This window comes from Kickxella alabastrina (assembly GCF_025024165.1).
Source record: "Kickxella alabastrina strain RSA 675 chromosome Unknown BX661scaffold_15, whole genome shotgun sequence".
NCBI lineage: Eukaryota > Fungi > Kickxellomycota > Kickxellomycetes > Kickxellales > Kickxellaceae > Kickxella > Kickxella alabastrina.
Window position 1 is genome coordinate 442,629 of NW_026251486.1, and position 26,811 is coordinate 469,439.

The following is a 26,811-nucleotide window of genomic DNA, read 5'->3' on the forward strand; positions in this document are numbered from 1 at the left end:
ATTAGCACACCCTGCAAACATGATTCAATTGTTTGATGTAGTAATGTCAGAAATTATGCGGGCTGGACTGCGCAAACAATGCAAGCAATAAAAAATTACAGCCGGTTCATTTCTCACATCGAGTGGGAAAAATGTATATGGAGGTCGCTAGTTCGGCTATTATTCGTATCGGGTATTTACATTTTGGCATGGCTAGTCTGTCTGCCTGTTTGTATGGATATCCCAGTTCCAAGTGATATAGTGGCAAACGCAATTCCACTTCTAAATTGGGCAGTGCACATGTCAGATATGTTGATGTTTATGAATCAGAATATGCAAATTAATGTTTTCTATTGCACAAGAAATCACCAATATTGCATATTGAATATTGTACACTTGCATTAATACGTGTGTGCATTCCAATGTTTACGTATTCCAGTTTGCAAAAATAAAAATACAACTACATATGTTAATTGCGAGGTGGATAATTTTTTGTGGACATTTCAGAAGCAACGCTTCCGGCTCCTCAAAACATCCCGTACAGCAACCGTGGCGCACCGCCGCAAATAAACTTGCGCCTGCCTGCTGCTATTTTTAATCAAACTGGTTTGGCTCAAACGATTCAGCCCGGATGTGATAACTCAACTGGCGGGAACAAGTAACTAAAATTAACTTGCCCCTCCACCTCCCACCTTTTTCGTGTATATAGCGTTTGCCTTTAAGCGGCAGAAATCAGCAGCGTAATATCTGATTTTCAAACAACCAAAAATAAAACAGCCTTCGTTGCGGGTTGGTGTATGTATCCATTGTGTTCGCTTTGGTTCCGTGCCGTCCTGCCCTTTGTGTATCCACCCATTGTTTTTTGTTTACTTGTTCTTGAGCTGAACACAACTTGATACTACCTTGTCTAAAAGCTTGACGCGCATATACCCATGGGTTTTTTGTTTGTTTGTTTATTTTTTTACCTCCGAGGTTTATAATATTTCTTGTCCAGGATATCGGCAAATGGAGGAAGGAATTGTATTGCAGGCATATTGTTTGCTCAGAGAAACTGGTGGATTTGTATGGATGGGCTGCTTACAAACGGTATGCTTTGGGAAAGAGCAAAAAAATCCGTTTCATACTCATATATAAACAGCAGATACATCCTGCCATTACTTGATCAACCAACATCCTCTCAACCAACATCTCATCTCATCCCAACCACTACTACTCTTTCCTCCCGCGCTCCACCAACCAACCCACTATCTTTATAATCCAATCTACTTTTACCTTTTCTTCTCGGCCATGAAGCTCATCTCCTCCCTCCTCATCCTCGCTGCGGTCGCCACCGCTGCTCCCGCTCCAATCCCCGGCGACAACACTTACGGTGTCAACGTCAATAACCCCGTCTACACCACTAACAATGGCGGCTCCAAGGGCAACACCTCTAACAACTCGGGCGGATGGTCTAGCAGCAGCTCCAGCTCCAGCGACGAGAGCAGCTCGGGCTCCTGGTACGACAGCAGCAAGGACAATGGCAAGGGCAGTGTCCAGAACAACTCCGGTGCCACGTTCAACAACGACAAGAACTCAGCCAGCGCAGCCGACAATAGTGCCTGGTACAACAACAGCCAGAACAACGGCTACGGCAAGACTGAGAACAACTCGGGCGCCCAGTACGATAGCACCAAGAACGCTGCTCAGGAGCACAACGCCGGCACGTGGTACGACAACAGCGCATCTAGCGGCTACGGCAAGACCAGCTCGAGCGACAAGGGCGCTTCATACGATTCAAACAAGAGCGCCTCCGAGGATAAGAACTCTGGTGCCTGGTATGACCACAACAAGACCAACGGGTATGGCAAGGGTGGCTCGAGCGAAAAGGGCGCTTCTTACGATTCCAGCAAGAGCGCAGCTCAGCAGCACGACGCTGGTGCTTGGTACGACAAGAGCAAGACCAGCGGCTACGGCAACACTGAGAACAGCTCGGGTGCCTGGTACGACAACGGAAAGAATGCTGCTCAGCAGCACGACGCCGGCGCCTGGTACGACAACACCAAGGATTATGGCTACGGCAAGGGCAGCTCGAGCGACAAGGGCGCCTCGTACGATGCTAGCAAGAGCAGCTCCCAGGACCATAATGCCGGCGCTTGGTATGATGAGAACAAGACCAGCGGCAACTACAAGGGCGGCAACGGTGGCTACCAGGCTAACCCCAAGGGCAACTACCAGGCTAACCCCAAGGGCAACTACCAGGCTAACCCCAAGGGCAACTACCAGGCTGACCCCAAGGGCGATTACAAGGGCGGCAAGGGCGGGTACCAGGTCGAAGTCAAGGCCGACCTCAAGGGCGGCAAGGGTAACTACAACACTGCTTCTATTCCTGCTAAGGCACCTTCCGCCCCCGTGCTTCCCAAGGGTCCCATTGCTCCCCAGCTGCCTAAGGTCATTGTCAACTAAACCATCTGCCAATTGTATTCTAAGGATCTGAGGTTATAATAAGCCACTCATTTTCCACTTTAGTATTAGCTTGTTTTTCATTGTTGAGCAATCGTTAATGTCATTATAATTGTTAACAATTTAATTTTAAATACCAATCAAATCAACTATGAAATTAAATATGTGGCCGAATATTTGACAAACATTGAGGTGTTCCCCACGCCAACCGAGTTCTGGAAGAACCGTGGATGGACTGGGCCTGCCAAGTAAAGTAAAGAAAACGCACTTTTGTTACTATTACTTTTTTTGGTCTCAGCATTCAGCTCGCTTCCAAATGGCAACTGTCAAACATGCAACCCACAACACGTGACTTTAAATTAAATATTTAGAGTAAATATAATAAATACATTATTGTGTTTTGTGCTATGCCATATCAAATGCCGCCCGGGCTTGCAAATGTGCGGGATGCGCCGGCTCTAGGCCTCATTCAGTACCCGTACGCGCTCTTGTCCTGGCTCATCTGCCGCGTGTGGTGGTCCAGCCGCTCCTCGAGCGCTGCAAGCGGCCCGACCTCCTTCTCGGCCGCATCGTATGCCGCCTGCTCGTCACACACCGCCTGCATTGCCGCGTCCTCAACCCGCTGCTCAGAGGACGCCTGCTTGCGCAGCGGCGGCAGCTTCTCGTTGTCGCGGTCGTAGCGCTTGGCCTCTTCAAACGACAGCACAGCCATCCGCAGCCCGCGCCCGCCCGCCGACAGCTGCCCAACCGGCAGCCGCTGGGTGCCAAGCAAGCCCTTGAGCTCGTTGACTGTCTCAGCCTCTGTCCGAAGCACGCGGAAGATGCGCGATATCTTGCCCACCGCCAGGATCTTCTTGCGGATCGTCTCGCGCCGCTGCTCGAGCTCTGACGGCTGCGCACCAGCGCCACCGCCCAGCAGCGCCGCCGGGATGCGTATGCTCTTGCCCGGCCGTGGCGACCCGGCGATGCTGCCGTCCATGCTGTCGCCTTCGCTGTCGCTGGCAGCGCTCACCTCGGTAATCCTACCAGACTCAGCGGCCCCAAGGGCATCAGACGCGGCACCCGCCTCGGCAATGTTCTCCTCGAGCTCGTCCTTTGTGCAGATGTCCAGAATGGCCAGCAGCATGTCCGTCATCTTCTCGCCGACAAATGGCAGCGACCACGTAAACACGTCCATAAAGTTGGGCAACCAGTACGGGTGCGGCGAGCAGTTGAACTGCCGGATGTTCATCACGTTGTTCTCGTACTTGAGCACCGCCGCCTTGTTGTTGTACGCGTCCAGGTAGTTGGGCGCTGAGAACAGTGTGATCACTGCCGGGAACGCGTTCGCCTTGCTCTTGCGGTACATGCGATACCCGGCATCCTGCGCCTCGTGCGCGCGCACCAGCGACAGCAGCCCGTTGCGCTCGAGGAACGCGCACGTCGCTGCGTAGCTGAAAAAGTACGAGCATCCGCGCGCGTAGTTGTGCACAAAGTAGCTCTTGTTCTTCTCGTGCCCAAAGTCCTCGACCGGGTCGGCCCACAGCAGGTCGCACATCAGCCCATGCGTTGGCGGCTCGCGGAACCGGTCCAGCGCCCGCAGGTCGTCAAGTGTGTGCAGCTCAGGGCTCAGCCCCCCGTGGATGCATAGAAACTGCTTGTTGACCACCGCACCGAGCGGCAGCGCGCAGAACGATTCGACCGCCGCCTCGTACACGTGCTCCGAGTACTTGTGCACGCACTCGAGCTTGAACGTAAAGTAGTCCGTCAGGTGCCGGCACTCATGGTTGCCGCGCAGCATAAACATCGTCTGCGGGTACTTGATCTTGAGCGAGTACAGGTAGAGCAGGCACTCTATCGAAAAGTACCCGCGGTCGACGTAGTCGCCCAAGAACAGATATTGCGTCGATGCTGGGTCGCCGCCAACCTCAAACAGCTTCATCAGGTCGTAGTACTGCCCGTGCACGTCACCGCAGATGGTCACCGGCGAGTCAATCGTCAGCAGCGTCGGCTCGGCGCGCAGAATCACCGTGGCCTGGCGCAGAATCGCCAGCGCGTCCTGTTCGCGCAATCGGCCCTCGCGGAAAAAGTGGTTGCGCAAAAACGCACACTGTGGCTTTGACGCGTCGCCGCCCTCAAACACAGTGTTGGCGTCAGGGATCTCTGCCGCTGGCAGCGGCACGTCTTTGACCATCCGCTCAGTCGTCCCCGGCTTGCTGCTCTCATCGGCTGTGTGTACGCTGAACCCGACCTTGGGAATGGAGCTCCATCCTGCGGCCGACGCCGCTGTGTCGCCATGAGCTGTGTCGGCGCTGGGGCCTTCAGGCGAGACATCGCTCATCTCAGCGTCCATGGTGTCGCTGTGGTGTGTGCTGCCGGCTTTGTGCCTCTCCGAGGGAGAGTCGACGTCCATGTCCGCCATGTCTGAGTGTCCTTGTTAATGTGAATTCAATGCCTAGCCGGCGGCACTGGTGGTAGGCGGTGGTAATTATGAAGCGTGCTAGTAATTAGCAAAAGGGCGAATGGCGCGCTGTCTCTGCGAATAAAACCTGTGGCAGCAGCGTTGACACGCGAATTCAGAGACAAAAAAGACAAGGTGCGCGTGTTGTTTGCGTGTGCTGTTTGCTTGTATGGCGAACCTGTAGTAATAAGAGTAAATACGCGGTAGAGGATGAAAGGTGAAAAATGTAGAAAATGTGGAAATCGTGAAAAAGAAAAGCTGACCTGCAAATATCTGTTTTTGGATTTGTGCACGTGCTTAAATATCAATGTACAATACAAAAAATATAGTGAGAAATCGACTTTTTCCGTTTCATGTGTTTAAAGTTTAAAAAAGTAAACTGCTTGTGCGTTTTCTGTTGATATATGTAGTGTTTTTTAAATAGATGGCTTGTTATATAAATTTAAAGACGATTAAACACAAAATTGCAAGATAAAATATACAAAAAATGAGCGCCAGCGCGCATTGGCTGTATGCAAATAATTTGAAATATAAAAGACACGGGCTGCTACGCGCAGCCCTGACGCAGAACGGAGGCCGAGAGCAGTCTCTGTCCATTTCCGTTCTGCATTTTAATATAGGCCTATTTACAACCCAAGGAGTCAGAGGGTTGGCCCAACTGCAATTTTTCTCGCCAAGCGCTGCGACGAATCAGCTCATGTCGGCGTCCTCGTCAGCAGCCTCGGACAGAGTGGGCAGAGTTGACATGGTTGTGATTTTTTCGTTCGAGCTGTCAAATACGCCTATGGACATCGGCACTGTGGCTCCTGCCAGACTACCACTGCTGCTTATACTTGCAAATGGCTCGGAGGAAATGAGAATATCTTCGGGGACTAAGGGAAGGCTGGAAAGGTGGTTTGGAGAGAGGAGCTGATCAGCCTTGTCCGTCAGTATGGTGGGCGAGAGCAAGGGCGTTGAGTGAGTTGTCGACATCGGAGTGGATGTCAGCGCCCACCCCTGCTGCTGCTGGAACTGTAATTGGCCTTGTGGCATATCGGCAACAGATGATGAACTCACTGTCACCAGACTCTCTGCAGTGCTCTGCGAGATCGGCAGGTACGCGTTGCCTAGTACCGAGATGTTCAGTCCGCCCGAGGCAAAGGCAGCGACGGGGGCGCTGGTTGCGGGAAAAGAATATTGAAGAGGAGCTGCGGTTTCCAAAGCAAGATTTTGCTGCTGCTGAGGTTGAAGCTGGTAATCCTGCGGCTTGGCGGCGATATCAACGGGAATACTCATGGCGGTGCTGACGTTGCTCGCGCTGGTGCTGCTGCGACGGCGGCGGTGTTTGGCAGTTTTGTTGAACTCGTTAGGGTGCTCGAGCTCATACTCGCGCATCTCCTTGGTGAACCGCTCCTTGTCCGCACATGCCATCCTTAGATACGGCCCCTTCTCGTCTTCGCTCATCGCTCGCCACTTGGTCGACATCTCCTTCAAAAAGTCGCGGTTGTTGACCTCAACGTTCGTTGGAGTGCCGTCCTTCGAGTACTGAACCTCACGGCGCCGCTCATTGACAAAGTAAATGAACGAGTTGCGGAAGCGCTTGATCGACATTGGCAGGTTGGTCATCGGCTGCCCGTCACTGCTGCTCTTGCGCTTCGTGCCCACTAGAGTGGTGATTGGCGGCCCGTTGGCAGACATCGAGGTAGAAGCAGCAGCAGCAGAAGCAGAGGCTGAAAGCGTCTTGCTGGCGGTGTCGCTGCTAAGGACTCCTCCTTCAGGAGCTAGCATCGGCTGGTGCGGATTGAATCTTAAGGGCGATGATAGCGACTGCGGGTTGAGGTAAGCGGCTTCGTCGGCTGCTGTTGGATCGTTTCCGATAAAGCAGGAAGAGTCAAACTCGTCTGCATGCGGCGAAAAGTCCTGGCCAAATGCCTGCTGCATCCACGCTAAGTACACCTGCTGGTTCAGCAGATTTTGTGTAAAGTCACACGTGTCTATATGTGTCACCAGCGGCACACCCATGCTGTGGTGAGTTGCATCCGGGATCACGGGTGTTTGTTGAGGGATGCTGAGCTCAGGCACTGTCATCGTAGCGGGTGAAACAAATTGAGATGGCTGCGCAGTCGAGGCCGAGACCGAGACCGGAGCTGGGGTTGAGATCAAGGCCGATACTGGTGCGAAAGCTGCTGTAGTGAACTCGGGAGACATCGCAGGTTTGGAAGCAGCTATGATGAGCGGCGTCGGAGCAGCAGGAACAGATGATTTGAGTGCGGTGCTTGACTCTGCTGGCTGGGGAGCCGGAGCAAAAGCTGGCGCAAAGACTGGTTCTGATGCTATTTCCAAGGCGGGAACAGGAGCCGGTACCGATACAACAGCAGGCAGAATCACTGGGGCGGGCGCAATAGGGACCGGGGCAAACTTGGGTGACTTTGTGGGGGTCTCCAAGGATGACAGGCTGCCGCTGGACGCCTTTCTTTTGCCCTTTGTCGTAGGAGTCGCATCTGCAGTTGCTTCCAACGCCGAAACTCCTAACACGGCAGAGCTGCTGCTGGTGACCGATGTCATAAGCGGCGCCGAGGAAGGAGTGCTGGATGCAAGAGGGCCGAACTTAATCACGTCAGCCTCGTAGCGCATCTTGTCGTCCTCGGCCATCTTTACAAAGGGTGCCTTCTCGTCGCTGCTCATGCTGTTCCACACCTTGCTCATATCCTGGATAAAACAGCGGTTCTGGATCTTGGATTCTTTGGGATGCTCCTGTTTCAACTGCCTGCGCTTCTCGTTGGCAAAGAATATGAATGAATTGCGGAAACGCTTGTATGGCGCAGTGGGCTTCTTGAGCTTGGCGCCGCTGGCAGGTCTGCCGGCGCCCTTGCCTGAGCTGCTTTTGTCCAACTCCTTGAATTCAACGCCATCCATTTCGGCGTCATCGCCAGAGCGAATAACATCGTCGTCATCTTCATCATCCTCTCCGTCATCGTCATCGAAATCAGCAACGCTGCCCACGGCGGGTGAAACACGAGAAGAGGCCAGTGGCGGCGCGACAATAGTCCCAGTAAGCGCAAGCATCTGGCTAGAAGACTGGGCGAACGGCATCGGGCTGATATCGCCGGAGTTCAGGGACATGGCTGCCGGGTTGATGCCTACCGGCGACATCTGTCCTGACATCGTCTGGTTGAACTGCGCAATGTTGAACGCTGAGGACAACGACCCCAGGTCGACAGAACAGGAACCATGATGTGTGACTACCGGTCGCTGCCGCTGTTGATGTTGCTGCTGCTGCTGGAGCGTCAGGTCACTAAAAAGAGCGGGCTGAGCTCCGGCCGAAAACGGGTTGACCGGCTGGTGTTGTGGGGTAACAGGCATTGTGCGAACCATCAGCGGGCCGTTTGTCTTGTGCTGAGATTGACCCTGCTGCAGCTGCATTTGATGGTGCATCTGAAGCTGCTGAGACAGCATCATCGAGTTTGCAGCCCCAAACTGCATTGTCTGCATCGTTTCAGCGGGATGCTCGTGAATGGTCCCGTGCATGGGCAGCGCGTGGAGTGAGGAAAAATCCGAGCCCATCAGCCTGAAATTTGCGGCGTCGAGTGATAGATGTCTGCTGTGTCCGAAATGCGAGTGATGTTGGTGGCCGTGAGCTCCCACAGACTGCAGGTGCAAACCAGCCGAGCTCGGGGCGTGGTGCATCGGGAACTGAACCTGTCCAAAGTGCGTCGGCGTCCCCGGCACCATTGTCGGTGGTCCTGTGTTCATGGACATTGGCGTGTCAATAAACATAATCGGCTGTTGCTGTTGCTGCTGAATAGCCGAAGGGAAACTACTACTCATTTGGCGCCGGTGACCACTATGCACAAATGCGCCCATGTTGTTGGCAGACGGCGTGTCGTAGGGCGACAAGATGCCACCATGGCCAATACCTGCAACCTCGCTGGCATCTGTCGCCGCCTGCTGCTGTTGCTGTAAATGCTGCTTGACCTGGGCGGCTGATGGCTGGGCAATATTATTGCTGGCTGACAAAGCGACCATGCCGTTTTTCGGTGTGCCGCTACTGGAGCTGCCATTTGGGTACATTGAAACCATGCTGTCGATGGCAGACGCCGAGCGGCTGTGCCTGTTAGACACGGGCATTAGCTGCGACGATGCGGCCACACCGTGCGCGTGCTGTTGTACCTGTGTAGAATGCATCATCGCGGCAGTAGTGGCTACTGCGGATGACTGAGATGGTGCCATCGGTAGGCCGTTGGCCATGGCCACACTAGGCAGCTGACCCATGGTGTGGAACATTGCCGAGGCCATCTGCTCAGTCGTAATTCCCAACATGCCCATGCTGAGCTGCTGAGCCTGCACCTGCTGCTGCAACTGGGCCTGGACCTGAGCCTGGACCTGGGCGTTCATGTGTCCGGCGACAGCGACGGCCGTGGTGTCGGCTTCAATCTTCTGGACTAGCGACTGGCTCTCGGATAAAAACGGGGCGGCAGTCGTGTCGATAGACAGAATATGTGCGGATGATGCGAATGGCATGGATGTAGCTGGTTTTGTGGGCGAAATAGGTTGTAAAATGGGCTGTTGTTGTTGCTGTTGTTGTGTGTGCTGGTATTTCTGTTGAGAGACATTGTTGACGGGAAGTTGTATTGTTGCGGCGGACTGCTCGTTAATAAGGTTCTCCGCGCCGACAGAAGACATGCTGGTGGAAAAGCTGTTGGCAGAAGTCAGATGAACATTGCGAGCGAGATCAGCGCCAGAGACCTCTTCTACTGGGGCGAGCAAAAGGGCAATGTTTGGAGTGCTCGCTGCATGTGTCGAAGCTTGAAGTGTTTGAGAAGTGCCCTGCGCTGTCTGCATGGAGATACACACGTCTGCTTCCGAAATCCCAGTCAGATGATCCTCTGCAATCGTTGGGAGCAGTTTATTTGTCGCGGCGGCTGGTGAAAATTGCGTTTTGACAGCGTCTGGAGCGCCCGTGCTGTATTGTTCGAGCTCTGCGCTGTTGAGGGACATCATGATCAACTGTGTGTGCGGCAATGCGTCAAAATACGGCTATTGTGTCTGTGTGCGTATATGGCCTTTCGGTGGATAAAAACCAAAGCGTGTTTGTGTGTTGCCCAATAAAGTGAATGGCGCGGCGCGGACCTGTGCCTGGGGGTGCAGCAATGATGCAGGAATGATAATCGAAGCTCAAGCGACCAATAATAATGGCAATTTGAAATTATATCTCTGCTCACACGGATATGCGCAAAGGCAGACGCGAATTAATGACAAGCAACAAAATGAGACAAAGGCCCAGAAAGGTAAAAAGCAACTGCTGATGCTGCTGGTGCTCGACGGAGCAATAAAGTATTATATATTTTAGACCGGAGCAAAGGTGCAAATGGCCGTGCGTTCCTACATGTGGTTGCAATAAAGTGTGTGTATGGGTGTATGCGACAAATCAAACATTCAATGATTAATTAGTATAAAGTACAAATTGCCAGCAGTGGCGATGAAGGCGTGATATAGGGCAAATTTGGCTTATGGAAAATTGGAAGTTCAATGAGAACAAGTGGTCCCGGGAACATCCAATTGTGCGCACGGGTAGGCAAAGAAGGATGCTTGAACCGTTCTTATTGTTCTTGGTTGGAATCTACCAATCAAATAATAACAATTGTGCTCACCAATATTGTTTCAACCGCTATGGTATTTTATGCGCTTAGCAAATGAAAAATAAAATAAATTATCGACAGATGAAAAGTACTGGCCCCGAAGAAACAAAAAGAAACGTTTACAATGTCGATTTTGTTTTTTTCAATAAATAAAATTTTAATTAGCTGACAATTACGAAAGAGCAAAGAAAATCAAAGGAAATATGTGCGAGAGGAGCAAATCTGTCCAAGGTTTCGTCGTGTGTTGCCCATTGCAAAAAAAGAAATGTACCAAAAAATTGTATCTTTCCATTTTGGTCAGACTGCAAGACATTGAAAAACAGGCAATCCGAAGTGACATGCTGGGTAGGGGGAAGGGGAAAATAAGGGAAATATTTTCTGATTTAAATTGGATTTGATGGCGATAAAACACAAAATCGCGCACGGATGATCTCTGCGTGCGCGAGGCCAGCTCTACGGTTTCAAAGATCAAATATAGAAAATATGATATCACATCAAAAGATGGGCCAAACAGCTTGTGTAGACGCGCTATTTGTACCAGCAAAGAAAGTAAACAATGATGATGGTTGTCGACTTTTTATTTGCATAAAATTTTTTTTGTATTTACCTCTGTTCTTCTGGCTTGTTTTTTTGACTGAATGGATGATGACGGCCACGAGGATGTATGATGCGATTTAAAAAATAAACAAGCGCGCCGCTGAATTGGTGGATAAGGGGAGGATTCAAAAGCAATAAAAAGAGCAAACGCAAAATATCGATCTTCAAGTTTCCGGAAGTCAAGTGTCAAATAAAATGTGTTCAAGTATCGCTGACGTTAGCGCGGGTGGTGGTTGAGCTCTGGCGACACTTGTGATGCTGACTCGGGACCGCGAAGCAACCGATTTTATCGAGGCGCGAAGGAATAAAAAAAGTGAATAAATAATTAAACAAAGAGTCAAAGTGCTCTTAACAGTGTAATGCCTTTTTGAAGCCCGAATGATACGCGATAGCAAATACACGCGAACTAGGAAATGAACAATGTCTGTTGTATAGGTCAAAGCCTCAATTGTCAGTGTTTCGGGGGGAAATAGTACCGGTGTTCTGGGGGGAACAGTCAAAGAGCAGTAATTGTGCTGTGTCGGTCAAGATTGAGAGCCCAAAAATGTGGAAAATGGGCGGTAACTGCGGGCAATCGTGCGAAAATGGGCGCTGGTCCTGCTGCGGGAATAAATATAAAATGCTTGTTGAAAAATTGAACACCAAAAAACAATAAATGAAAAAATTGCGGAAAGAGGCAAGCTTGAGAATTAAAAAAGAACAGAAAGTTTGGCTGGTGAAATATGCAGATGCTGCTTTTGGTCGCTGTTGGGACTTGAGGTGTGCAAAAGTGAGCGATAAAAATTAGAAGAAAATTTAAGGCAAAAATAGGACATATCAGCGAGCTGTTCCTCCGGGAGGCTGGCTCAGCTTCCTGCACCAATCGCGAGCGAGAAAGGAGCGGTTCAATGGCTAGCCAGAGGCTGCAAATCTGCTAGTCTGCCAAGGCGAACACCGCAGAAAAATTTTTAGGCAAGGGCAGCAGCCAATCGCCACTTTTCAAACACTAGACCAAACAGCTTGGCAGACTACCACTCGATTCGCTCCGCTTCCGTGGCTCGCGAGCCGTCAAAAATTCAATAAGGCAGGATGGCGCAAACAGGCACGAGCTGTCTCATGCAGCTCGCTTTTCTACAAAATAATGTTTTTTATTTCGCCAGCACTCAACCAAGCCGTTGTGGCCGCCGCTTAGTAAGAAAGCTGCTTCCATAGCAACATGCCATTCTACACAATGAGAACATAGTTATTTAAAGTTGCCGATGACAATGACGCTGCAGCACTACAGCTGTATGTCTGTCTGCCTTCAATTGTGATTCATTTGTAATACTAGAGCGAAAAAGGTAATTAAGTACGCACACAAAAGTGCGGTCAGTTTTTTCTGTCACTGTTTGCGTCACTTGGCAATTTCATTGATCGGCTTTAATTTCGACGAGCGTTCTCACGCGAGAGTGGCCTCACAGCGTGACCGGCGCTAAATGTTTAAATCGCATCTGCTGTGACAAATAAAAATCATTGCGCCATTACCTACTTGCATTTTTCAAGTTCAAAACATGGCAGTACACAATAAATTTGACTTGTGAATACGAATGAAATATGTTTATTTTGGCTTCGACACGTGCTTCTATTGTCTCATGCTAAAAATAATTAATTATACATACAAGTGCAATCGCATTAAAATTGGGATCGTTTTTATATTGCAGCTCACTTTGCAATTAACACGTATAGGTTGTCATTTTCAGCGCTGTCGTCCACAATTTCTCCTGCATAATATACACGTGTTTCAAGCATGTAACGCTTCTGCCACCCTCTTCCTCCCCAACCATGTACGCACCCTGGGGGTTTATGCTGCTATTTTAAATGCCTTTGCAGTTATTGCTTTAACGTTGAGCGCCTTTTTGCTCTCATGCGTGCGATGAGAAATCAAACAAACTTGAAAGCATAGATATGAAGTGTATGCTTGCCGATGCAAGGATATTGAGTTTATTGCGTCGCCTGTCTATTCATTGTCATTATTTCCTGCCGTTAGCGCAGAATGCGAATTGGGAAACATTTGCTCAATCTAGTTGGGGACAAAAACCGACCAAACAAATAAAATAATTGGACGGTTCTTCCAATGACCATACATTGACATGTAATATCTGATTATCGGATGTCGCGATAAGCGTGTTGTCTGAACAATTGATGAGCAAAACCACCCCACCCACCGGCCATCGGCCCAAATGGAATTGTGCCACCAAAAGGTTGGCTGGAATGCCGCCTTTACACGTCATTAACTTACCCGACAAAGGTGCCACCGTTCCGATGTCGTCAGTGTAATTAACTGCTGCTTTTAATCCATGGGTCGCTAAATAATTAGCACTGATCATTAATTTTCTCAATCCAAAGCTAATTTCTCATTTCTCATGGACCCTGAAGCACGTGCACAAATCCAAAAACAGATATTTGCAGGTCAGCTTTTCTTTTTCACGATTTCCACATTTTCTACATTTTTCACCTTTCATCCTCTACCGCGTATTTACTCTTATTACTACAGGTTCGCCATACAAGCAAACAGCACACGCAAACAACACGCGCACCTTGTCTTTTTTGTCTCTGAATTCGCGTGTCAACGCTGCTGCCACAGGTTTTATTCGCAGAGACAGCGCGCCATTCGCCCTTTTGCTAATTACTAGCACGCTTCATAATTACCACCGCCTACCACCAGTGCCGCCGGCTAGGCATTGAATTCACATTAACAAGGACACTCAGACATGGCGGACATGGACGTCGACTCTCCCTCGGAGAGGCACAAAGCCGGCAGCACACACCACAGCGACACCATGGACGCTGAGATGAGCGATGTCTCGCCTGAAGGCCCCAGCGCCGACACAGCTCATGGCGACACAGCGGCGTCGGCCGCAGGATGGAGCTCCATTCCCAAGGTCGGGTTCAGCGTACACACAGCCGATGAGAGCAGCAAGCCGGGGACGACTGAGCGGATGGTCAAAGACGTGCCGCTGCCAGCGGCAGAGATCCCTGACGCCAACACTGTGTTTGAGGGCGGCGACGCGTCAAAGCCACAGTGTGCGTTTTTGCGCAACCACTTTTTCCGCGAGGGCCGATTGCGCGAACAGGACGCGCTGGCGATTCTGCGCCAGGCCACGGTGATTCTGCGCGCCGAGCCGACGCTGCTGACGATTGACTCGCCGGTGACCATCTGCGGTGACGTGCACGGGCAGTACTACGACCTGATGAAGCTGTTTGAGGTTGGCGGCGACCCAGCATCGACGCAATATCTGTTCTTGGGCGACTACGTCGACCGCGGGTACTTTTCGATAGAGTGCCTGCTCTACCTGTACTCGCTCAAGATCAAGTACCCGCAGACGATGTTTATGCTGCGCGGCAACCATGAGTGCCGGCACCTGACGGACTACTTTACGTTCAAGCTCGAGTGCGTGCACAAGTACTCGGAGCACGTGTACGAGGCGGCGGTCGAATCGTTCTGCGCGCTGCCGCTCGGTGCGGTGGTCAACAAGCAGTTTCTATGCATCCACGGGGGGCTGAGCCCTGAGCTGCACACACTTGACGACCTGCGGGCGCTGGACCGGTTCCGCGAGCCGCCAACGCATGGGCTGATGTGCGACCTGCTGTGGGCCGACCCGGTCGAGGACTTTGGGCACGAGAAGAACAAGAGCTACTTTGTGCACAACTACGCGCGCGGATGCTCGTACTTTTTCAGCTACGCAGCGACGTGCGCGTTCCTCGAGCGCAACGGGCTGCTGTCGCTGGTGCGCGCGCACGAGGCGCAGGATGCCGGGTATCGCATGTACCGCAAGAGCAAGGCGAACGCGTTCCCGGCAGTGATCACACTGTTCTCAGCGCCCAACTACCTGGACGCGTACAACAACAAGGCGGCGGTGCTCAAGTACGAGAACAACGTGATGAACATCCGGCAGTTCAACTGCTCGCCGCACCCGTACTGGTTGCCCAACTTTATGGACGTGTTTACGTGGTCGCTGCCATTTGTCGGCGAGAAGATGACGGACATGCTGCTGGCCATTCTGGACATCTGCACAAAGGACGAGCTCGAGGAGAACATTGCCGAGGCGGGTGCCGCGTCTGATGCCCTTGGGGCCGCTGAGTCTGGTAGGATTACCGAGGTGAGCGCTGCCAGCGACAGCGAAGGCGACAGCATGGACGGCAGCATCGCCGGGTCGCCACGGCCGGGCAAGAGCATACGCATCCCGGCGGCGCTGCTGGGCGGTGGCGCTGGTGCGCAGCCGTCAGAGCTCGAGCAGCGGCGCGAGACGATCCGCAAGAAGATCCTGGCGGTGGGCAAGATATCGCGCATCTTCCGCGTGCTTCGGACAGAGGCTGAGACAGTCAACGAGCTCAAGGGCTTGCTTGGCACCCAGCGGCTGCCGGTTGGGCAGCTGTCGGCGGGCGGGCGCGGGCTGCGGATGGCTGTGCTGTCGTTTGAAGAGGCCAAGCGCTACGACCGCGACAACGAGAAGCTGCCGCCGCTGCGCAAGCAGGCGTCCTCTGAGCAGCGGGTTGAGGACGCGGCAATGCAGGCGGTGTGTGACGAGCAGGCGGCATACGATGCGGCCGAGAAGGAGGTCGGGCCGCTTGCAGCGCTCGAGGAGCGGCTGGACCACCACACGCGGCAGATGAGCCAGGACAAGAGCGCGTACGGGTACTGAATGAGGCCTAGAGCCGGCGCATCCCGCACATTTGCAAGCCCGGGCGGCATTTGATATGGCATAGCACAAAACACAATAATGTATTTATTATATTTACTCTAAATATTTAATTTAAAGTCACGTGTTGTGGGTTGCATGTTTGACAGTTGCCATTTGGAAGCGAGCTGAATGCTGAGACCAAAAAAAGTAATAGTAACAAAAGTGCGTTTTCTTTACTTTACTTGGCAGGCCCAGTCCATCCACGGTTCTTCCAGAACTCGGTTGGCGTGGTGAGTTTGTGATCATATTCTTTGGCGCGCTCGATAAACTCAGTTCTGCCATTGAAGAGCCCAAACTCCTCAATGCCTTTAAACATCTGGATCATCTCCTCCGTTCCCAGGTACTCCTCATACGGAATCTGGACATAGCGGGCTGGAATGCCAGTGACCTCGGTGAATGCGTTGACCATATCCTGGGCCTCATAGTAGCCACTGCTCGCCTCGATTACAGTTTCGAGGCACTCCTCAGGGTGGTCCAGGATATACGACACCACGTAACCAACATCATTGGCAGTGTCAACAAGCGGCAGCTTGGTGGTGGGCTTCAATGGGAACGTAAACTCGACGGTCTTGCCGTCCTCTGGCGACAGACGCGAATAATTCACGTAGTTCTCCATGTAGAACCCCACATAAACAAAGTATCCGCGGATCTGGCCTGCCTTGCTCGAAATGTATTCTTCGACCTCGTGCTTGCTCTCAAAGTGCTTGACTCCCGGATACTTGCCGTGAGAGTTTACCTTCATGGAGTCAAGGCTGCTGAAGACTAGGGATTTAACACCCTCGGCGATGGCAGCGTTGACTATGGCCTTCCCGTGCTCGTACTCTTGATCGCGGTCTCTGTCTTGGGGCTTGCCCGTGGGGTTGAACTGGGTGACGCCAAACACAATGTCTGCGCCCTTGAATGCTTGGCGCAATGAATCGATGTCGTCGAGGTCGGCCTTTGCCAGCTCAACGCCCGGGTATTTCTCCAGCACGGCCTTTGCAGAGGCGCTGGTAGTGTCGCGGGTCAGCCCGCGGATCCTGTACTTGCCGGTGGCATGGAGCGCCTTGAGAACGCTGCCGCCCTGGAGGCCGGTCGCGCCGACGATTGCGATTGATTTGCTCATGATATAGATAATTTAATGTAGTTTGAATCGAAATTAAAAAGCGCGAACAAAATAGATAAATAGGTGATAAAACCGAGAAGGGAGGGGAAAAAAGTAGACGTGTGTCTAGTCCTATTCTTAAAGCCCCCCCTGCACCACCGTTGCATTTGGTTCTAGGTCCACGCGTTGCACAAATATGCAATCACAATTGTACTTGCAATCATAGTCGCATACAAATGAAGCCCAGAAGTCCATCTACCTGAAACACAGCTATTAATGCGGGGTATCCTTATTCATTGACATAATAATTTATTCCTTAACAATATACAACAGCCTTTAAGACTTAGAAGCCACCCGTAGACCCCAATCCACACACACCTCGCTCAGTCTCTCCGAGACCCTCGTCGGTGCAGTCCTCAACCACCGGCGTGTAAATCCTTTCGAGAATCATCTGAGCAATGCGGTCTCCAGGCTTGACCATAAAGTCATTGTCGTCATTGTTGAACAGAGCAACCATGATCTCGCCACGGTAGTCAGAGTCGATGACTCCAGCGGCCGTGTCAATGCCAAACTTAACTGCAAGACCGGACCGTGGCGCAATGCGTGCGTACGAGTCCTCGGGAATGGCAATCTTAATGCCGGTCTTGACGACCCCGCGGCCGCGGCCCTTTATGGTTAGGGGCTCGGATGCGTATAGGTCATAACCGGCGGCCAGCTTGCTGCCCCGGGTCGGCAGTTTGGCGGAAGAGGTGATGCGGGCTACACGCAGGAACGGGCCGCTGTTGTTGCAGACAGTGGGCATTGTTAGTCAGTTAGTGTGTGTATGCGTAATGAAAAATGAAGGAGCAAAAATAATAAAAGCAAGGGGTAAGATAGAGAGGATAATAAATAATAAAAAATCCAAGATGAAGAACCGCCATTAATCTGGTACACTGGTGGGCAGCGCATCCTCCTTTTATAATACGACTGAACTAGCTTTCGAAGCCTGTATTTTTTCGCACACAGCTTGACGCGTAAACATGAAAAAATTTGCCCATTACGCGTGCGAAAAAAAACTGCCTTGACAAATTACGTGTTTTAATTGGTGAGAATGATTTTAATTTGAGCCACTACAATCGATCTGTTGGTTTGTTTTTTCTTTCATTTCCAACGCCAAACACAATAGTGTGAATTGCAGCGAGTCATAAGAACACCTGGTCTGGACTACCGCACCCTTGCTCCACATCAGTTTCTAATTTACCTTTTAATTCCCAACATTCCATTTATGAACTCGACTGTACTTTTATTTTATTTCATTTTTCAAATTGTGCCATACATCAAGCCAGTGACTGCTTTGTATATACCCAACCATAAGCTTATTTGAACACAACACATAGCGCAGGCTTGTTGAGAGCCGACATGGATCCAGAGACACCCACGCGACAAAACTCGCGCGGCGCGCAGCCGAACTCGCAGTTTGTGACACCCATGCGCCGAGTGCTGCAGCGCGTCGATGAGATCACACCACAATCTCGATTCCTTTCGGGCCTATCGCCATTTAACACGCCAGCTCTACAGCGCCTGGACGAGAGTGCCTTGAGGGGTAGGCTGAGGGAGGCATACCAGATGCTGAAGGAGAAGGAGAAGAACTTATTTCTGGCGGCTACCGTGGGGCAGGAATTGGTGGACACAAATCAGCAGCTGCAGGACAGCTATGAACGGGTGCAGAGGGAGCTAGCCGACGCCCAACAAAGAATAACCGAATTTGACGACCAGTCGTCCTCGCGGCTGTATGGCCGGGGGCGGAGTATGGCAGCGCAGCATCTCTCCGAGAGAGGTGATGCTGCTTGCCAGGAGCAGACGTTGGCTGTCAATGAGAACGGTGCGACGGCGGTTGACGAGCACGAGCGGCAATGGGTCAAGATGCACGTGCTGCCGGTGAAAGCGCAACTGCAGATGGCGCAAGAGCGCACTGACGAATTGCTCTCGGAGCGCGAGGATCTTATGGCCGAGGTGTACAGCTTGCGGCAAGAGCATGCAGCGGCGCTGCGTCGAGCTGGCGACTCCATGGCGAACACCGACGACGCGCAAAGGCGCATGGAGAAGCTGGAGGAGGAAAAGGCACAGCTGCATCAGGAGCTGGACGAGCAGCGCACGTTCTGGGCCAAGCGGTGGGTAGAGCACCAGGAGGAGCGCAAGGTCGGGGCGCAGGCCGTAAGCAACAGCCAGCTGGCAGAGCATAGACAGGCCCAGGATGCTGCTGCGCGCATCCGCGCCGAAAAGCGGGCCGACGAAATGCACGTGCGCTGCAGCACTGCCCAGGCCGAACTGGAGCTGCTGAGGAGCCAGATGCAGCGCATAGAAGAGGAGCGCGTCAACGAGTGGGAGCCCATGCGCGGGCGCTGGCTCGGCTGCGAGGAGGCGCTGCAGGAGCTCCAAGAGACACACCAAAGCACGTGCGAGGCACTGGCGCAGGCTGAGGCACGTCTGGCCGAGCTGGACAAAAGCAACGAGCTGAACGACCCAATAAAGCTCAAGAGCGAGAAGACCTCGACCAGCCTCCTCGGAGAGCTCGATTTGCAACGACATAACGCGGTGGCCCAGCAGCGTGCCCTGGCCCTCGAGTACACATCCCTGAAGCGCGCGTACGTTCGAGCGCTGAACACGCAGTCGCGGATGAAGCAGCAGGTGGCCAGGCTCACGCAGCTGGCGGCGGCCGGGGCCAGCGAGGCGCGGATGAAGCGCCTTGAAGCAGCGCTTGGCGAGGCCGAGTGCCAGCAGCAGGCTCTCCTATGGGCCAGCATGGAGCAGCGCAGGTCGGTTGATGTCGTCATGTCTGCTAATGGCCCAAGGTCCGAGGCCGATGGCACGGCGCTTGTCACGGCCTTGCGGGCCAAGGTTAAACAAATTGCTGCCGAACGCGACCAGTTGCAGCGCGAGTTGCGCACAGCACATTTGCTGCGGGCTAACGAGATACAGAGAACTCGCGATCTTGAGCGCGAAGCTGCCGAGTCCGAGTCCAAGCTTCACCGCGCTCTTGGTGAGCTGGCCTCCATCAAGGCCGACCACGATGCGCTCTGGCAAGCGGCCAAGGCGGGCGAAAAGTATGCGGATTCGCCGCAGGGTACGCCGCTCACACAGCCTGCTCGGAAGCGGACGATTCTGGGCGCCAGCCCGGATTCCGTGAGCCCGAGCCAGATGAAGCGCAGCCCTATGGGCCTGGGATTTATGATCAATTCCAACTTTGCAAAGATTAACAAAGCGCAGCCGCTGTCATCTCCATCAAAATCCAAGGTGTCTAAACGGCGCCACATTCAAGACAACTCTCTTGGAAAAGAGACACCTTGCAATTCGGGGCACAATTTCAAAGGCCCTTGCAGCACTCTAGGCCCCTCGCCGCCGAAGCCGCTGGCTGCTGAGGCGCAGGATCTGTGCGACATCAACAACGCTGCCGATCGCGGGCTAAAGTCTTGTTTGGGCGCTCTAGGCATAGTACGGCCACCAGAGACCGTGGCAGCAAGCAGTGACAGCATCAGCAATATTGAAGGCGATGGCACTGCGACGCTTGGGAATGCACACAAGCATGGGAAAACCTATCAGCCACATGAGTGCAGCAGCAATGACAACATTGCTAATAACACCACAGTGGTAGCCTCGGACGATATCTGCATAAGCACTCGCGGTTCCCACAAGCCAATTGAGTGTAATAACCAGTGACTTGTCGTTCGCAATTGGTGATTTTTTGATGTTTAAAAGCTCGTTTGCATTTGTATTTGTATTTGTATCATCCCGAAACATGCTTTATTTCGACAGTAGAATAAGCAGCTCATATACACAGCACAAATTTGCTTTCAAATTGGCAGAGGGCAGAAGGGCTATCGAAACTCGTACTCCACAAGCCCACTGTGCATCCAAGAAGTGCACACACGTCGGGTTTTTGTTAGTTTTTTATTCGGCTGAAGATATGTAATGAAGGGGTTTTACTGTGACAACGCATCCATTGCCATCGGTGTTTATGCTTATACTTTGTGGGCAATGTTCAGCTCAGGGAAGCTTTCTCGGGATGAAAAATTCCAGTATATGCAGCTGGCACATGCCTTGATCGACTGATACGCCTATAACTAAGACCTATAAATGGCTAATAGAAAGTAACATTGCGGTCAGACAAAACCGGTAGATGTGCGATTTTCTTGCATTGTTTTTCTTTTTTTCTGGCTACACATGCAACTGTCTGCTTGCAATCCCTTCTCCATATGTACTACAGCAGCTGCTACAATATAATTATTATTGTTTGCTGCTAAAGACTCGAAGATTTGCAAAATGAAAAACGGACATGCTGCTGAACGACAGGGTATTCCTTTCTCAATTTGGGCCGTGTGTCTAATGGCAAGCAGGGCGCTGCTCCTATTACAAAGGATGCAACGAAGAAATGAGAGAGCATTCACGTGAGTTATGCATATTCATCTTTCTCGGATATTGATTATAATGCTCTCAGAACAAATGCGATCAATGTGGAATGGCATTTGCTGTCAAAAACATATTATGTTATTCGCCTTCTAATTAATTAGTTCAATCTCACGAGATCGATGGCCTGAGTGAATGCATTCTGCATGCCATTTCTAAATTTTTGTTGAGTTGAGTAGCATCGAGAAATAAACACAAGCTGAGCGCATTTAAAGCTTTCTTTTTCCATTTCTTGCTCTCGCATATGCCGCTTTCTACTTTGTTTGCTTTAGATTTTGGCGGACGAAAATAAGAGGCAGCGCAAGGTATGCCAGGCGACTAGTGCAGGATAAGTGACTTCATGCACGTCTGCCTGCATGGCATGACATATGGCCATCTTTGTCCCCGGCAACCGCCGCTCTTTCTGCCATACACACATCACCGGAATCACCGGGTCTTTCTTTTTTTGTGTTTGGTTTTACCCTCGAAAGCGTAGCACATCTGCTCAATTCACCTTTGACATTTGGCATTTGGGCTTTGGGCTTTGACGTGTATCGCCTTTCACTGCTATCCTTCTTTCTGCTATAAATATGCGAAAGTAAAAAACCCCAACAAATCACATGCTGCATATACCGTGATAGCCACGCCCTTTGTATCCTTGCCAAAGGCTTTTCTTTAGTCCAAATCCGCTGCCATTTCAGCTGCAAGCTCAGTAATTCAGGCACGTTTCTCGTTCAAAAGGATAAAATAAATTTAGAGAAGAGGCTGCACATTCTTTTTTAGCTGCGTTACATTTTTCTTCTCAAACGAATGTCAAGCTTTTTATGCTGATATAGACAAGCGATTGCGCTTTTCCGGCCGAACTGAAAACTACCCGTTTCCTTTCTTGCGATTCCATATGCTTATATCCTTTTAGTATTCAAACCACCATCAAAGACATTCTTATTATCCTTATTACATGGTTTACATGGACCGAAATACATTGCCATATTTTTCATATTTCTTCTTACAACAACCTGTTTTCTTTGCACTCTGGATATCACTCTTGTCATTTGAACGTTTCCTTCTTTACCAAGCGAGCAAATTCATCGAAATATACTATTTTTAGTCATTCATTGATATATTTTTCTACTAGGATATTTTTAATATAGAATCAATTTCCAAAAAAGAACAAAAGTGTAGGAACTCTACACTTTGCATATTTAAAGGGTTTGGTCGGCAGTCTATAATCCGCTTTTTTATTCCTCATTTGCTCAACAATCACATTTATATTTCTCAATTCATTCACTGACCTCGCATTTGCACTTTTCACCTTATCTTTGCATCAAGTACTTTTGTTTTATTTATTGTTATCTAACGTTTGCATTTTATTTGGTTTCTACATTTTATTGTACACAAACTTCCCTTTTATTTTTATTTTTGGACAACACTCCTGCCGCGCATTTTTACTACTCAACTTTTGTTCCGTGCACTATCAATACCTTTCTTATTTGCATATACCATATCTGTATTACTTTATTGTCCTCAATGTCTGAGTCATCGCACTTATACGCGCCACAGCCGTTACAGAGGATTCACATTGAGTATCCAGAGTTAGCTCAGTTTTCCAGCAACGAAAGTGCTCCAAGAAGACCTGGTGTCAGCTACACACCGGTGACTGTGCTGCTGCCCTCCGACCGGCGACTGATCATGATTCCAGCATCGTTTCACATACCCCCAAATGGGTGCATTTTGGTAGACGTTTCCAATCCAGACAACGAAGAGGTCGCTGACACCCCCGAAAACAATTCTGTTCGATCTAGGTCTGCAAGCAATGCCTCCAGCGCCGATATGGTCGTTGAAAGTGAGATCAACACGGATATGTCGAATGGGTGCACAGACTGGACGCTCAACAGTCATAGCAATTTTATGCAGTTTTCTGACATATTGAGCAGCAGCACCGCACCCAGTCATGACTCGTCCCAGGCTATCAACAGCTATTTTAGCATGGGTTCAGCATTTGGCCAGCAGCAGCAGCATTTAACCGCCGCTGAAGAGTTTACAAAAGTTCAGAACACAAAGGACCATGATAGCTTTACCGACGATTTTGCAGGCAGCAGCAACTTGACCAATCTTTCGGTGGCTGATTTGAGCATCCTGCCAACACAGATGAACATAGAGAAATCGACACAGTTGCTGAAACGAATTCGAGAGGAGGATAGCCAGGCAGAACTTCTCAAGCCAAAAAAACCGCAGAACGCATTCTTTCGTTTCAGGCGCCAGTTCCATATGGAGTGCATGGCAACAGGAAAAAAGCACATGGCCAAGGATATCTCGGAGATGGCATCAAAAGTGTGGCGTTCTATGACAGAAGCTCAAAAGGATTACTACAAACAGCTTGCTGACGAGGAGATGGGCGAGTACCAGGTGAAAAAGGACACCTACAAGGAGGCAACAAAGAAGGGAAGGAAACGAACAAAAAAAACGCTCAAGAGCCCGCCCACTTCCGCTGCAGCGCTGGCCACTTCGGACAATAGTAATATCAGTCCCGTTTGTCATCCTGACTCCACTTCAAAGGCTATTACAGCTTACCAGCATGCTAGAAATAGTCACAACAATACTGCAGCTGCGTTAACGTTTGCAACAGCCGCCGGGATTCCACTTGACATGGGCAGCTCCGTTTCTAGCTCGCACATACCACTGCATATTCCAAATATTACATCCAGTAATTATGACTGGACACAAGCTATACTCGGTGGACCATCAATCTCGCTCATGGACACGGATGGGCCAAGTATGCAGAGCAATCCCGCGTTGCAGTCAAGGTTTGTGTCCTTGCATTCATCTGGCTCGCAAATGCACAGGTCCGTGCAAACCCAAATGCCAGTGTCAAGCTCGTGGAATCTGAGCCATTTTTTAAACAGCACGGATACGACTCGTACCTCGCATTCCACAACATATATCAGCACCCCTGCGTCGGGCGCGGATAATCAAATTGATTACTTGACGGATCAAAATCAGCCGGTGCGACCTCAACCCGGCCAGTTGTCGTCAGCAAACAGCTACTTTTCAAATTCCCATCCTGCCAATTCTGGAATTAGCGCGCCCACCAGGACACCAAACAACCTCACCGGCGTTCTTCCATCCATTCCTGATATTGCGGTCGTCGATCCAGAAAGCGAAGATAACATACATACACTTCAGTACTTTTGACAACCGCCAAAGTAAAGATGAAAAAGAGCCTTGGATCTTTGCTTAGTTATTGGTCTTTTTAAAATATAAAATTTCTATTCGGGGTTCAACATAAATTTTTTTCGCACAATGCAACTAATTCAATATTTTGGAGTTTATTACTGGCAAAGTTGCTAACATTGATTATTATAAGAGCAGTTAATAAAGGTCAATTATCAAAATCACAAATGCCATAGTATGTAATTATTCTACGCGCACGCATAAATTGGTTGTAATTGAGTAATAGCAAATTTTGCACGTTAGAAAAGTACAATTACAATTGTGCATGAGGTACGCACGCCAAATCTTAATTGCAATTAAATGTGCCGAGCGTTGTACAATAGCAATTACAAGCGCATTTTACAAAAGTAATATTTTATTATAATACAAAGCCTATGCACTTTGATCTGATTGAGTCTCCTGTGTTTAAATATTTTATATACACACTATTGACCGCACTGTGTGCAAGCTCAAGATTTATTTTTGAAGCATTACAATTGTATTATTGCACAATGTAAATTATTCTATTTTTCTTGGCCAAAACAAAAGATGTGCACTTCAAACTTTACGTGCTAATAATTTAAAGCCATTTAATAATGTTCCAGTCTTCTAATTGTATAATAAACATCCAAGGCCGTGTTTACTACGAAAACAGCGCGGGTCCAGTCCCAATTTCATTAATAGCAATCAAGCGGTAAAATTCTATTGCACTAATTGTGTTGACCCTGTTGCTCATTATTTAATTAAAATTACACCTTTCTATTCTCAAGTGACCAGAACAACTACAATTTAGCCAAGGCAAAAAAGTAATTCTACATTTCAAAACAGGTTGGAAATATTTACAATGCAAGCAATTGTAGAAGACTTCCAAGCACATTTATCCATTTAATTGGACACGTGAAGATTTATGTTTTGCTCATGACCTGTTAATTGTAGAAACAGACATCTTTTGACATTAAACAGTAAAAACACATTGCTTGCAGGGCATCTTTGACAGTTTAGAAAAGTATATATAATGATAATTTCCAACATTCTTTGAATTTTTACTTTTGTTTTGTTTTTTTCTTCTGGATTCTTAATTCTCAATTTCTTTTCTTTTCTTTTTCTTTCCTACGCTACACTTTATTATAATTTATTTTAGACACTATGCATATACATATTCACACCCTATTCGCGCACTCTCCCACTCGTAAATATTTTTTGACGAATTTGAGGCAGTCCAGGAGGCTAAATCGCATGCTATTTAATTTCGGCTGGCGTAATTAACTTGATTTGGATTTACCACAAAAAAATCGTATTTGCTTGTCATTATTGGCATTTCCCTTTTCAGACAAACAAAAAAAGCGACATTATCATGCATACATTAGGTAGTCACAACACCCAACTCGTACACATGCCATAGGCTTTTCTTTTTTAACCTGCGTAAAGCAGTTGTGCCAAAAGCTTTATGCTTCATTATTTCTCTTCACATTTTTCATTTCTGCTGCATACCCTTTGCCATTTTTATTTTGTCATGACCATGCATATGCATTTGCATTGAACCCAATGACCCCGGCATCAAAAGCAACAACCTCTTTCACTTCCGTATAGGCATTGTGGGTGTACTATTTTTTGTTAGTATGAGTGAAAGTAGAAATTTATGATACTACGCTCATGCATATCATCTGGATGTACAAACAAAGGATACGTGTCAAAAAGCAAGTTTTTTGTACCAATTGCTTTTGGAAAGTGCATGACCTGGTGCAGAGAATTGACATAGCATTAATGAATTGTTTTTGTTTAATGCATTTGATAGCTGTTTAGAAAATTGATACTGGTTAATGTTGATTCACGCGGATTCAGCGTACGAATAATTTGAATTCATTTTGGTGCAATTTCACATTTCCGCACATTTTTGCGGCTATATAACTTTTAATTTTATGCGTCTACGCATTAATTTTTTTTAAAAAAACAGCACAAATAACATTGTATGTAAATATTTTTAAACTGTCAGCTGCATATACCCACATGTTTTTTTTTAGTATTTGCAGCAATATGCGGTTGAGAAAAAGTCCTGCCACAAAAAAAGCCAAATATATCTTTCACCCCAATTTTTAATATATTTTAAAAACACCAAAAAACAAATAATGAATTGCTCATTACATCCTCCACACAGCTAGCATAGTTTTCCCATCACATTTTTTGCAAACGGATTTGCTTCTATGCAATCGAGTGTGAGCAATACACTGTGAAGGTTATCTGTATCAGCAGACATTGGTCAGATACATTGTCAGATTTGAGATAAGACTGATATTTACAGATGTGAGAGAAAACATTTGCATT

General features: G+C 49.3%; 7 protein-coding genes across 7 annotated transcripts; 4 read left to right on the forward strand and 3 right to left on the reverse strand.

Moving 5' to 3' along the window:
• The first annotated feature begins 1,156 nt into the window (after positions 1–1,156).
• BX661DRAFT_225313 (uncharacterized protein) lies at positions 1,157–2,549 on the forward strand. Its single transcript, XM_051538937.1, has one exon. It carries the CDS (start codon positions 1,267–1,269, stop codon positions 2,419–2,421), a length of 1,155 nt encoding a protein of 384 aa, XP_051390841.1. The 5' UTR covers positions 1,157–1,266; the 3' UTR covers positions 2,422–2,549.
• A 255-nt stretch (positions 2,550–2,804) lies between these two features.
• Positions 2,805–5,154, reverse strand: BX661DRAFT_184388 (Metallo-dependent phosphatase-like protein). Its single transcript, XM_051536489.1, has one exon. The coding sequence runs from the start codon at positions 4,817–4,819 to the stop codon at positions 2,888–2,890; it is 1,932 nt and encodes a 643-aa protein (XP_051390842.1). The 5' UTR covers positions 4,820–5,154; the 3' UTR covers positions 2,805–2,887.
• Positions 5,155–5,269: 115 nt separating this feature from the next.
• BX661DRAFT_36823 (uncharacterized protein) lies at positions 5,270–10,225 on the reverse strand. The gene has a single exon (XM_051539108.1). It carries the CDS (start codon positions 9,836–9,838, stop codon positions 5,549–5,551), a length of 4,290 nt encoding a protein of 1,429 aa, XP_051390843.1. The 5' UTR covers positions 9,839–10,225; the 3' UTR covers positions 5,270–5,548.
• Positions 10,226–13,461: 3,236 nt separating this feature from the next.
• BX661DRAFT_184391 (Metallo-dependent phosphatase-like protein) lies at positions 13,462–15,817 on the forward strand. The gene has a single exon (XM_051536490.1). The coding sequence runs from the start codon at positions 13,803–13,805 to the stop codon at positions 15,732–15,734; it is 1,932 nt and encodes a 643-aa protein (XP_051390844.1). The 5' UTR covers positions 13,462–13,802; the 3' UTR covers positions 15,735–15,817.
• BX661DRAFT_184392 (uncharacterized protein) lies at positions 15,818–16,945 on the reverse strand. The gene has a single exon (XM_051536491.1). The coding sequence runs from the start codon at positions 16,876–16,878 to the stop codon at positions 15,952–15,954; it is 927 nt and encodes a 308-aa protein (XP_051390845.1). The 5' UTR covers positions 16,879–16,945; the 3' UTR covers positions 15,818–15,951.
• A 1,310-nt stretch (positions 16,946–18,255) lies between these two features.
• BX661DRAFT_199209 (uncharacterized protein) lies at positions 18,256–20,553 on the forward strand (the record flags this gene model as incomplete). Its single annotated transcript, XM_051538305.1, has 1 exon — positions 18,256–20,553. The coding sequence occupies one exon, from the start codon at positions 18,256–18,258 to the stop codon at positions 20,551–20,553; it is 2,298 nt and encodes a 765-aa protein (XP_051390846.1).
• A 2,253-nt stretch (positions 20,554–22,806) lies between these two features.
• BX661DRAFT_171877 (uncharacterized protein) lies at positions 22,807–24,471 on the forward strand (the record flags this gene model as incomplete). Its single annotated transcript, XM_051533737.1, has 2 exons — positions 22,807–24,083; positions 24,225–24,471. 2 exons carry the CDS (start codon positions 22,807–22,809, stop codon positions 24,469–24,471), a joined length of 1,524 nt encoding a protein of 507 aa, XP_051390847.1.
• Positions 24,472–26,811: the final 2,340 nt, after the last annotated feature.

Excerpts from the sequence above, each read along its gene's own strand:
- BX661DRAFT_36823 (XM_051539108.1), bottom strand. The coding sequence starts at position 9,838 with ATGATGTCCCTCAACAGCGCAGAGCTCGAACAATACAGCACGGGCGCT.
- BX661DRAFT_184391 (XM_051536490.1), top strand. The coding sequence starts at position 13,803 with ATGGCGGACATGGACGTCGACTCTCCCTCGGAGAGGCACAAAGCCGGC.
- BX661DRAFT_184388 (XM_051536489.1), bottom strand. The coding sequence starts at position 4,819 with ATGGCGGACATGGACGTCGACTCTCCCTCGGAGAGGCACAAAGCCGGC.
- BX661DRAFT_184392 (XM_051536491.1), bottom strand. The coding sequence starts at position 16,878 with ATGAGCAAATCAATCGCAATCGTCGGCGCGACCGGCCTCCAGGGCGGC.
- BX661DRAFT_225313 (XM_051538937.1), top strand. The coding sequence starts at position 1,267 with ATGAAGCTCATCTCCTCCCTCCTCATCCTCGCTGCGGTCGCCACCGCT.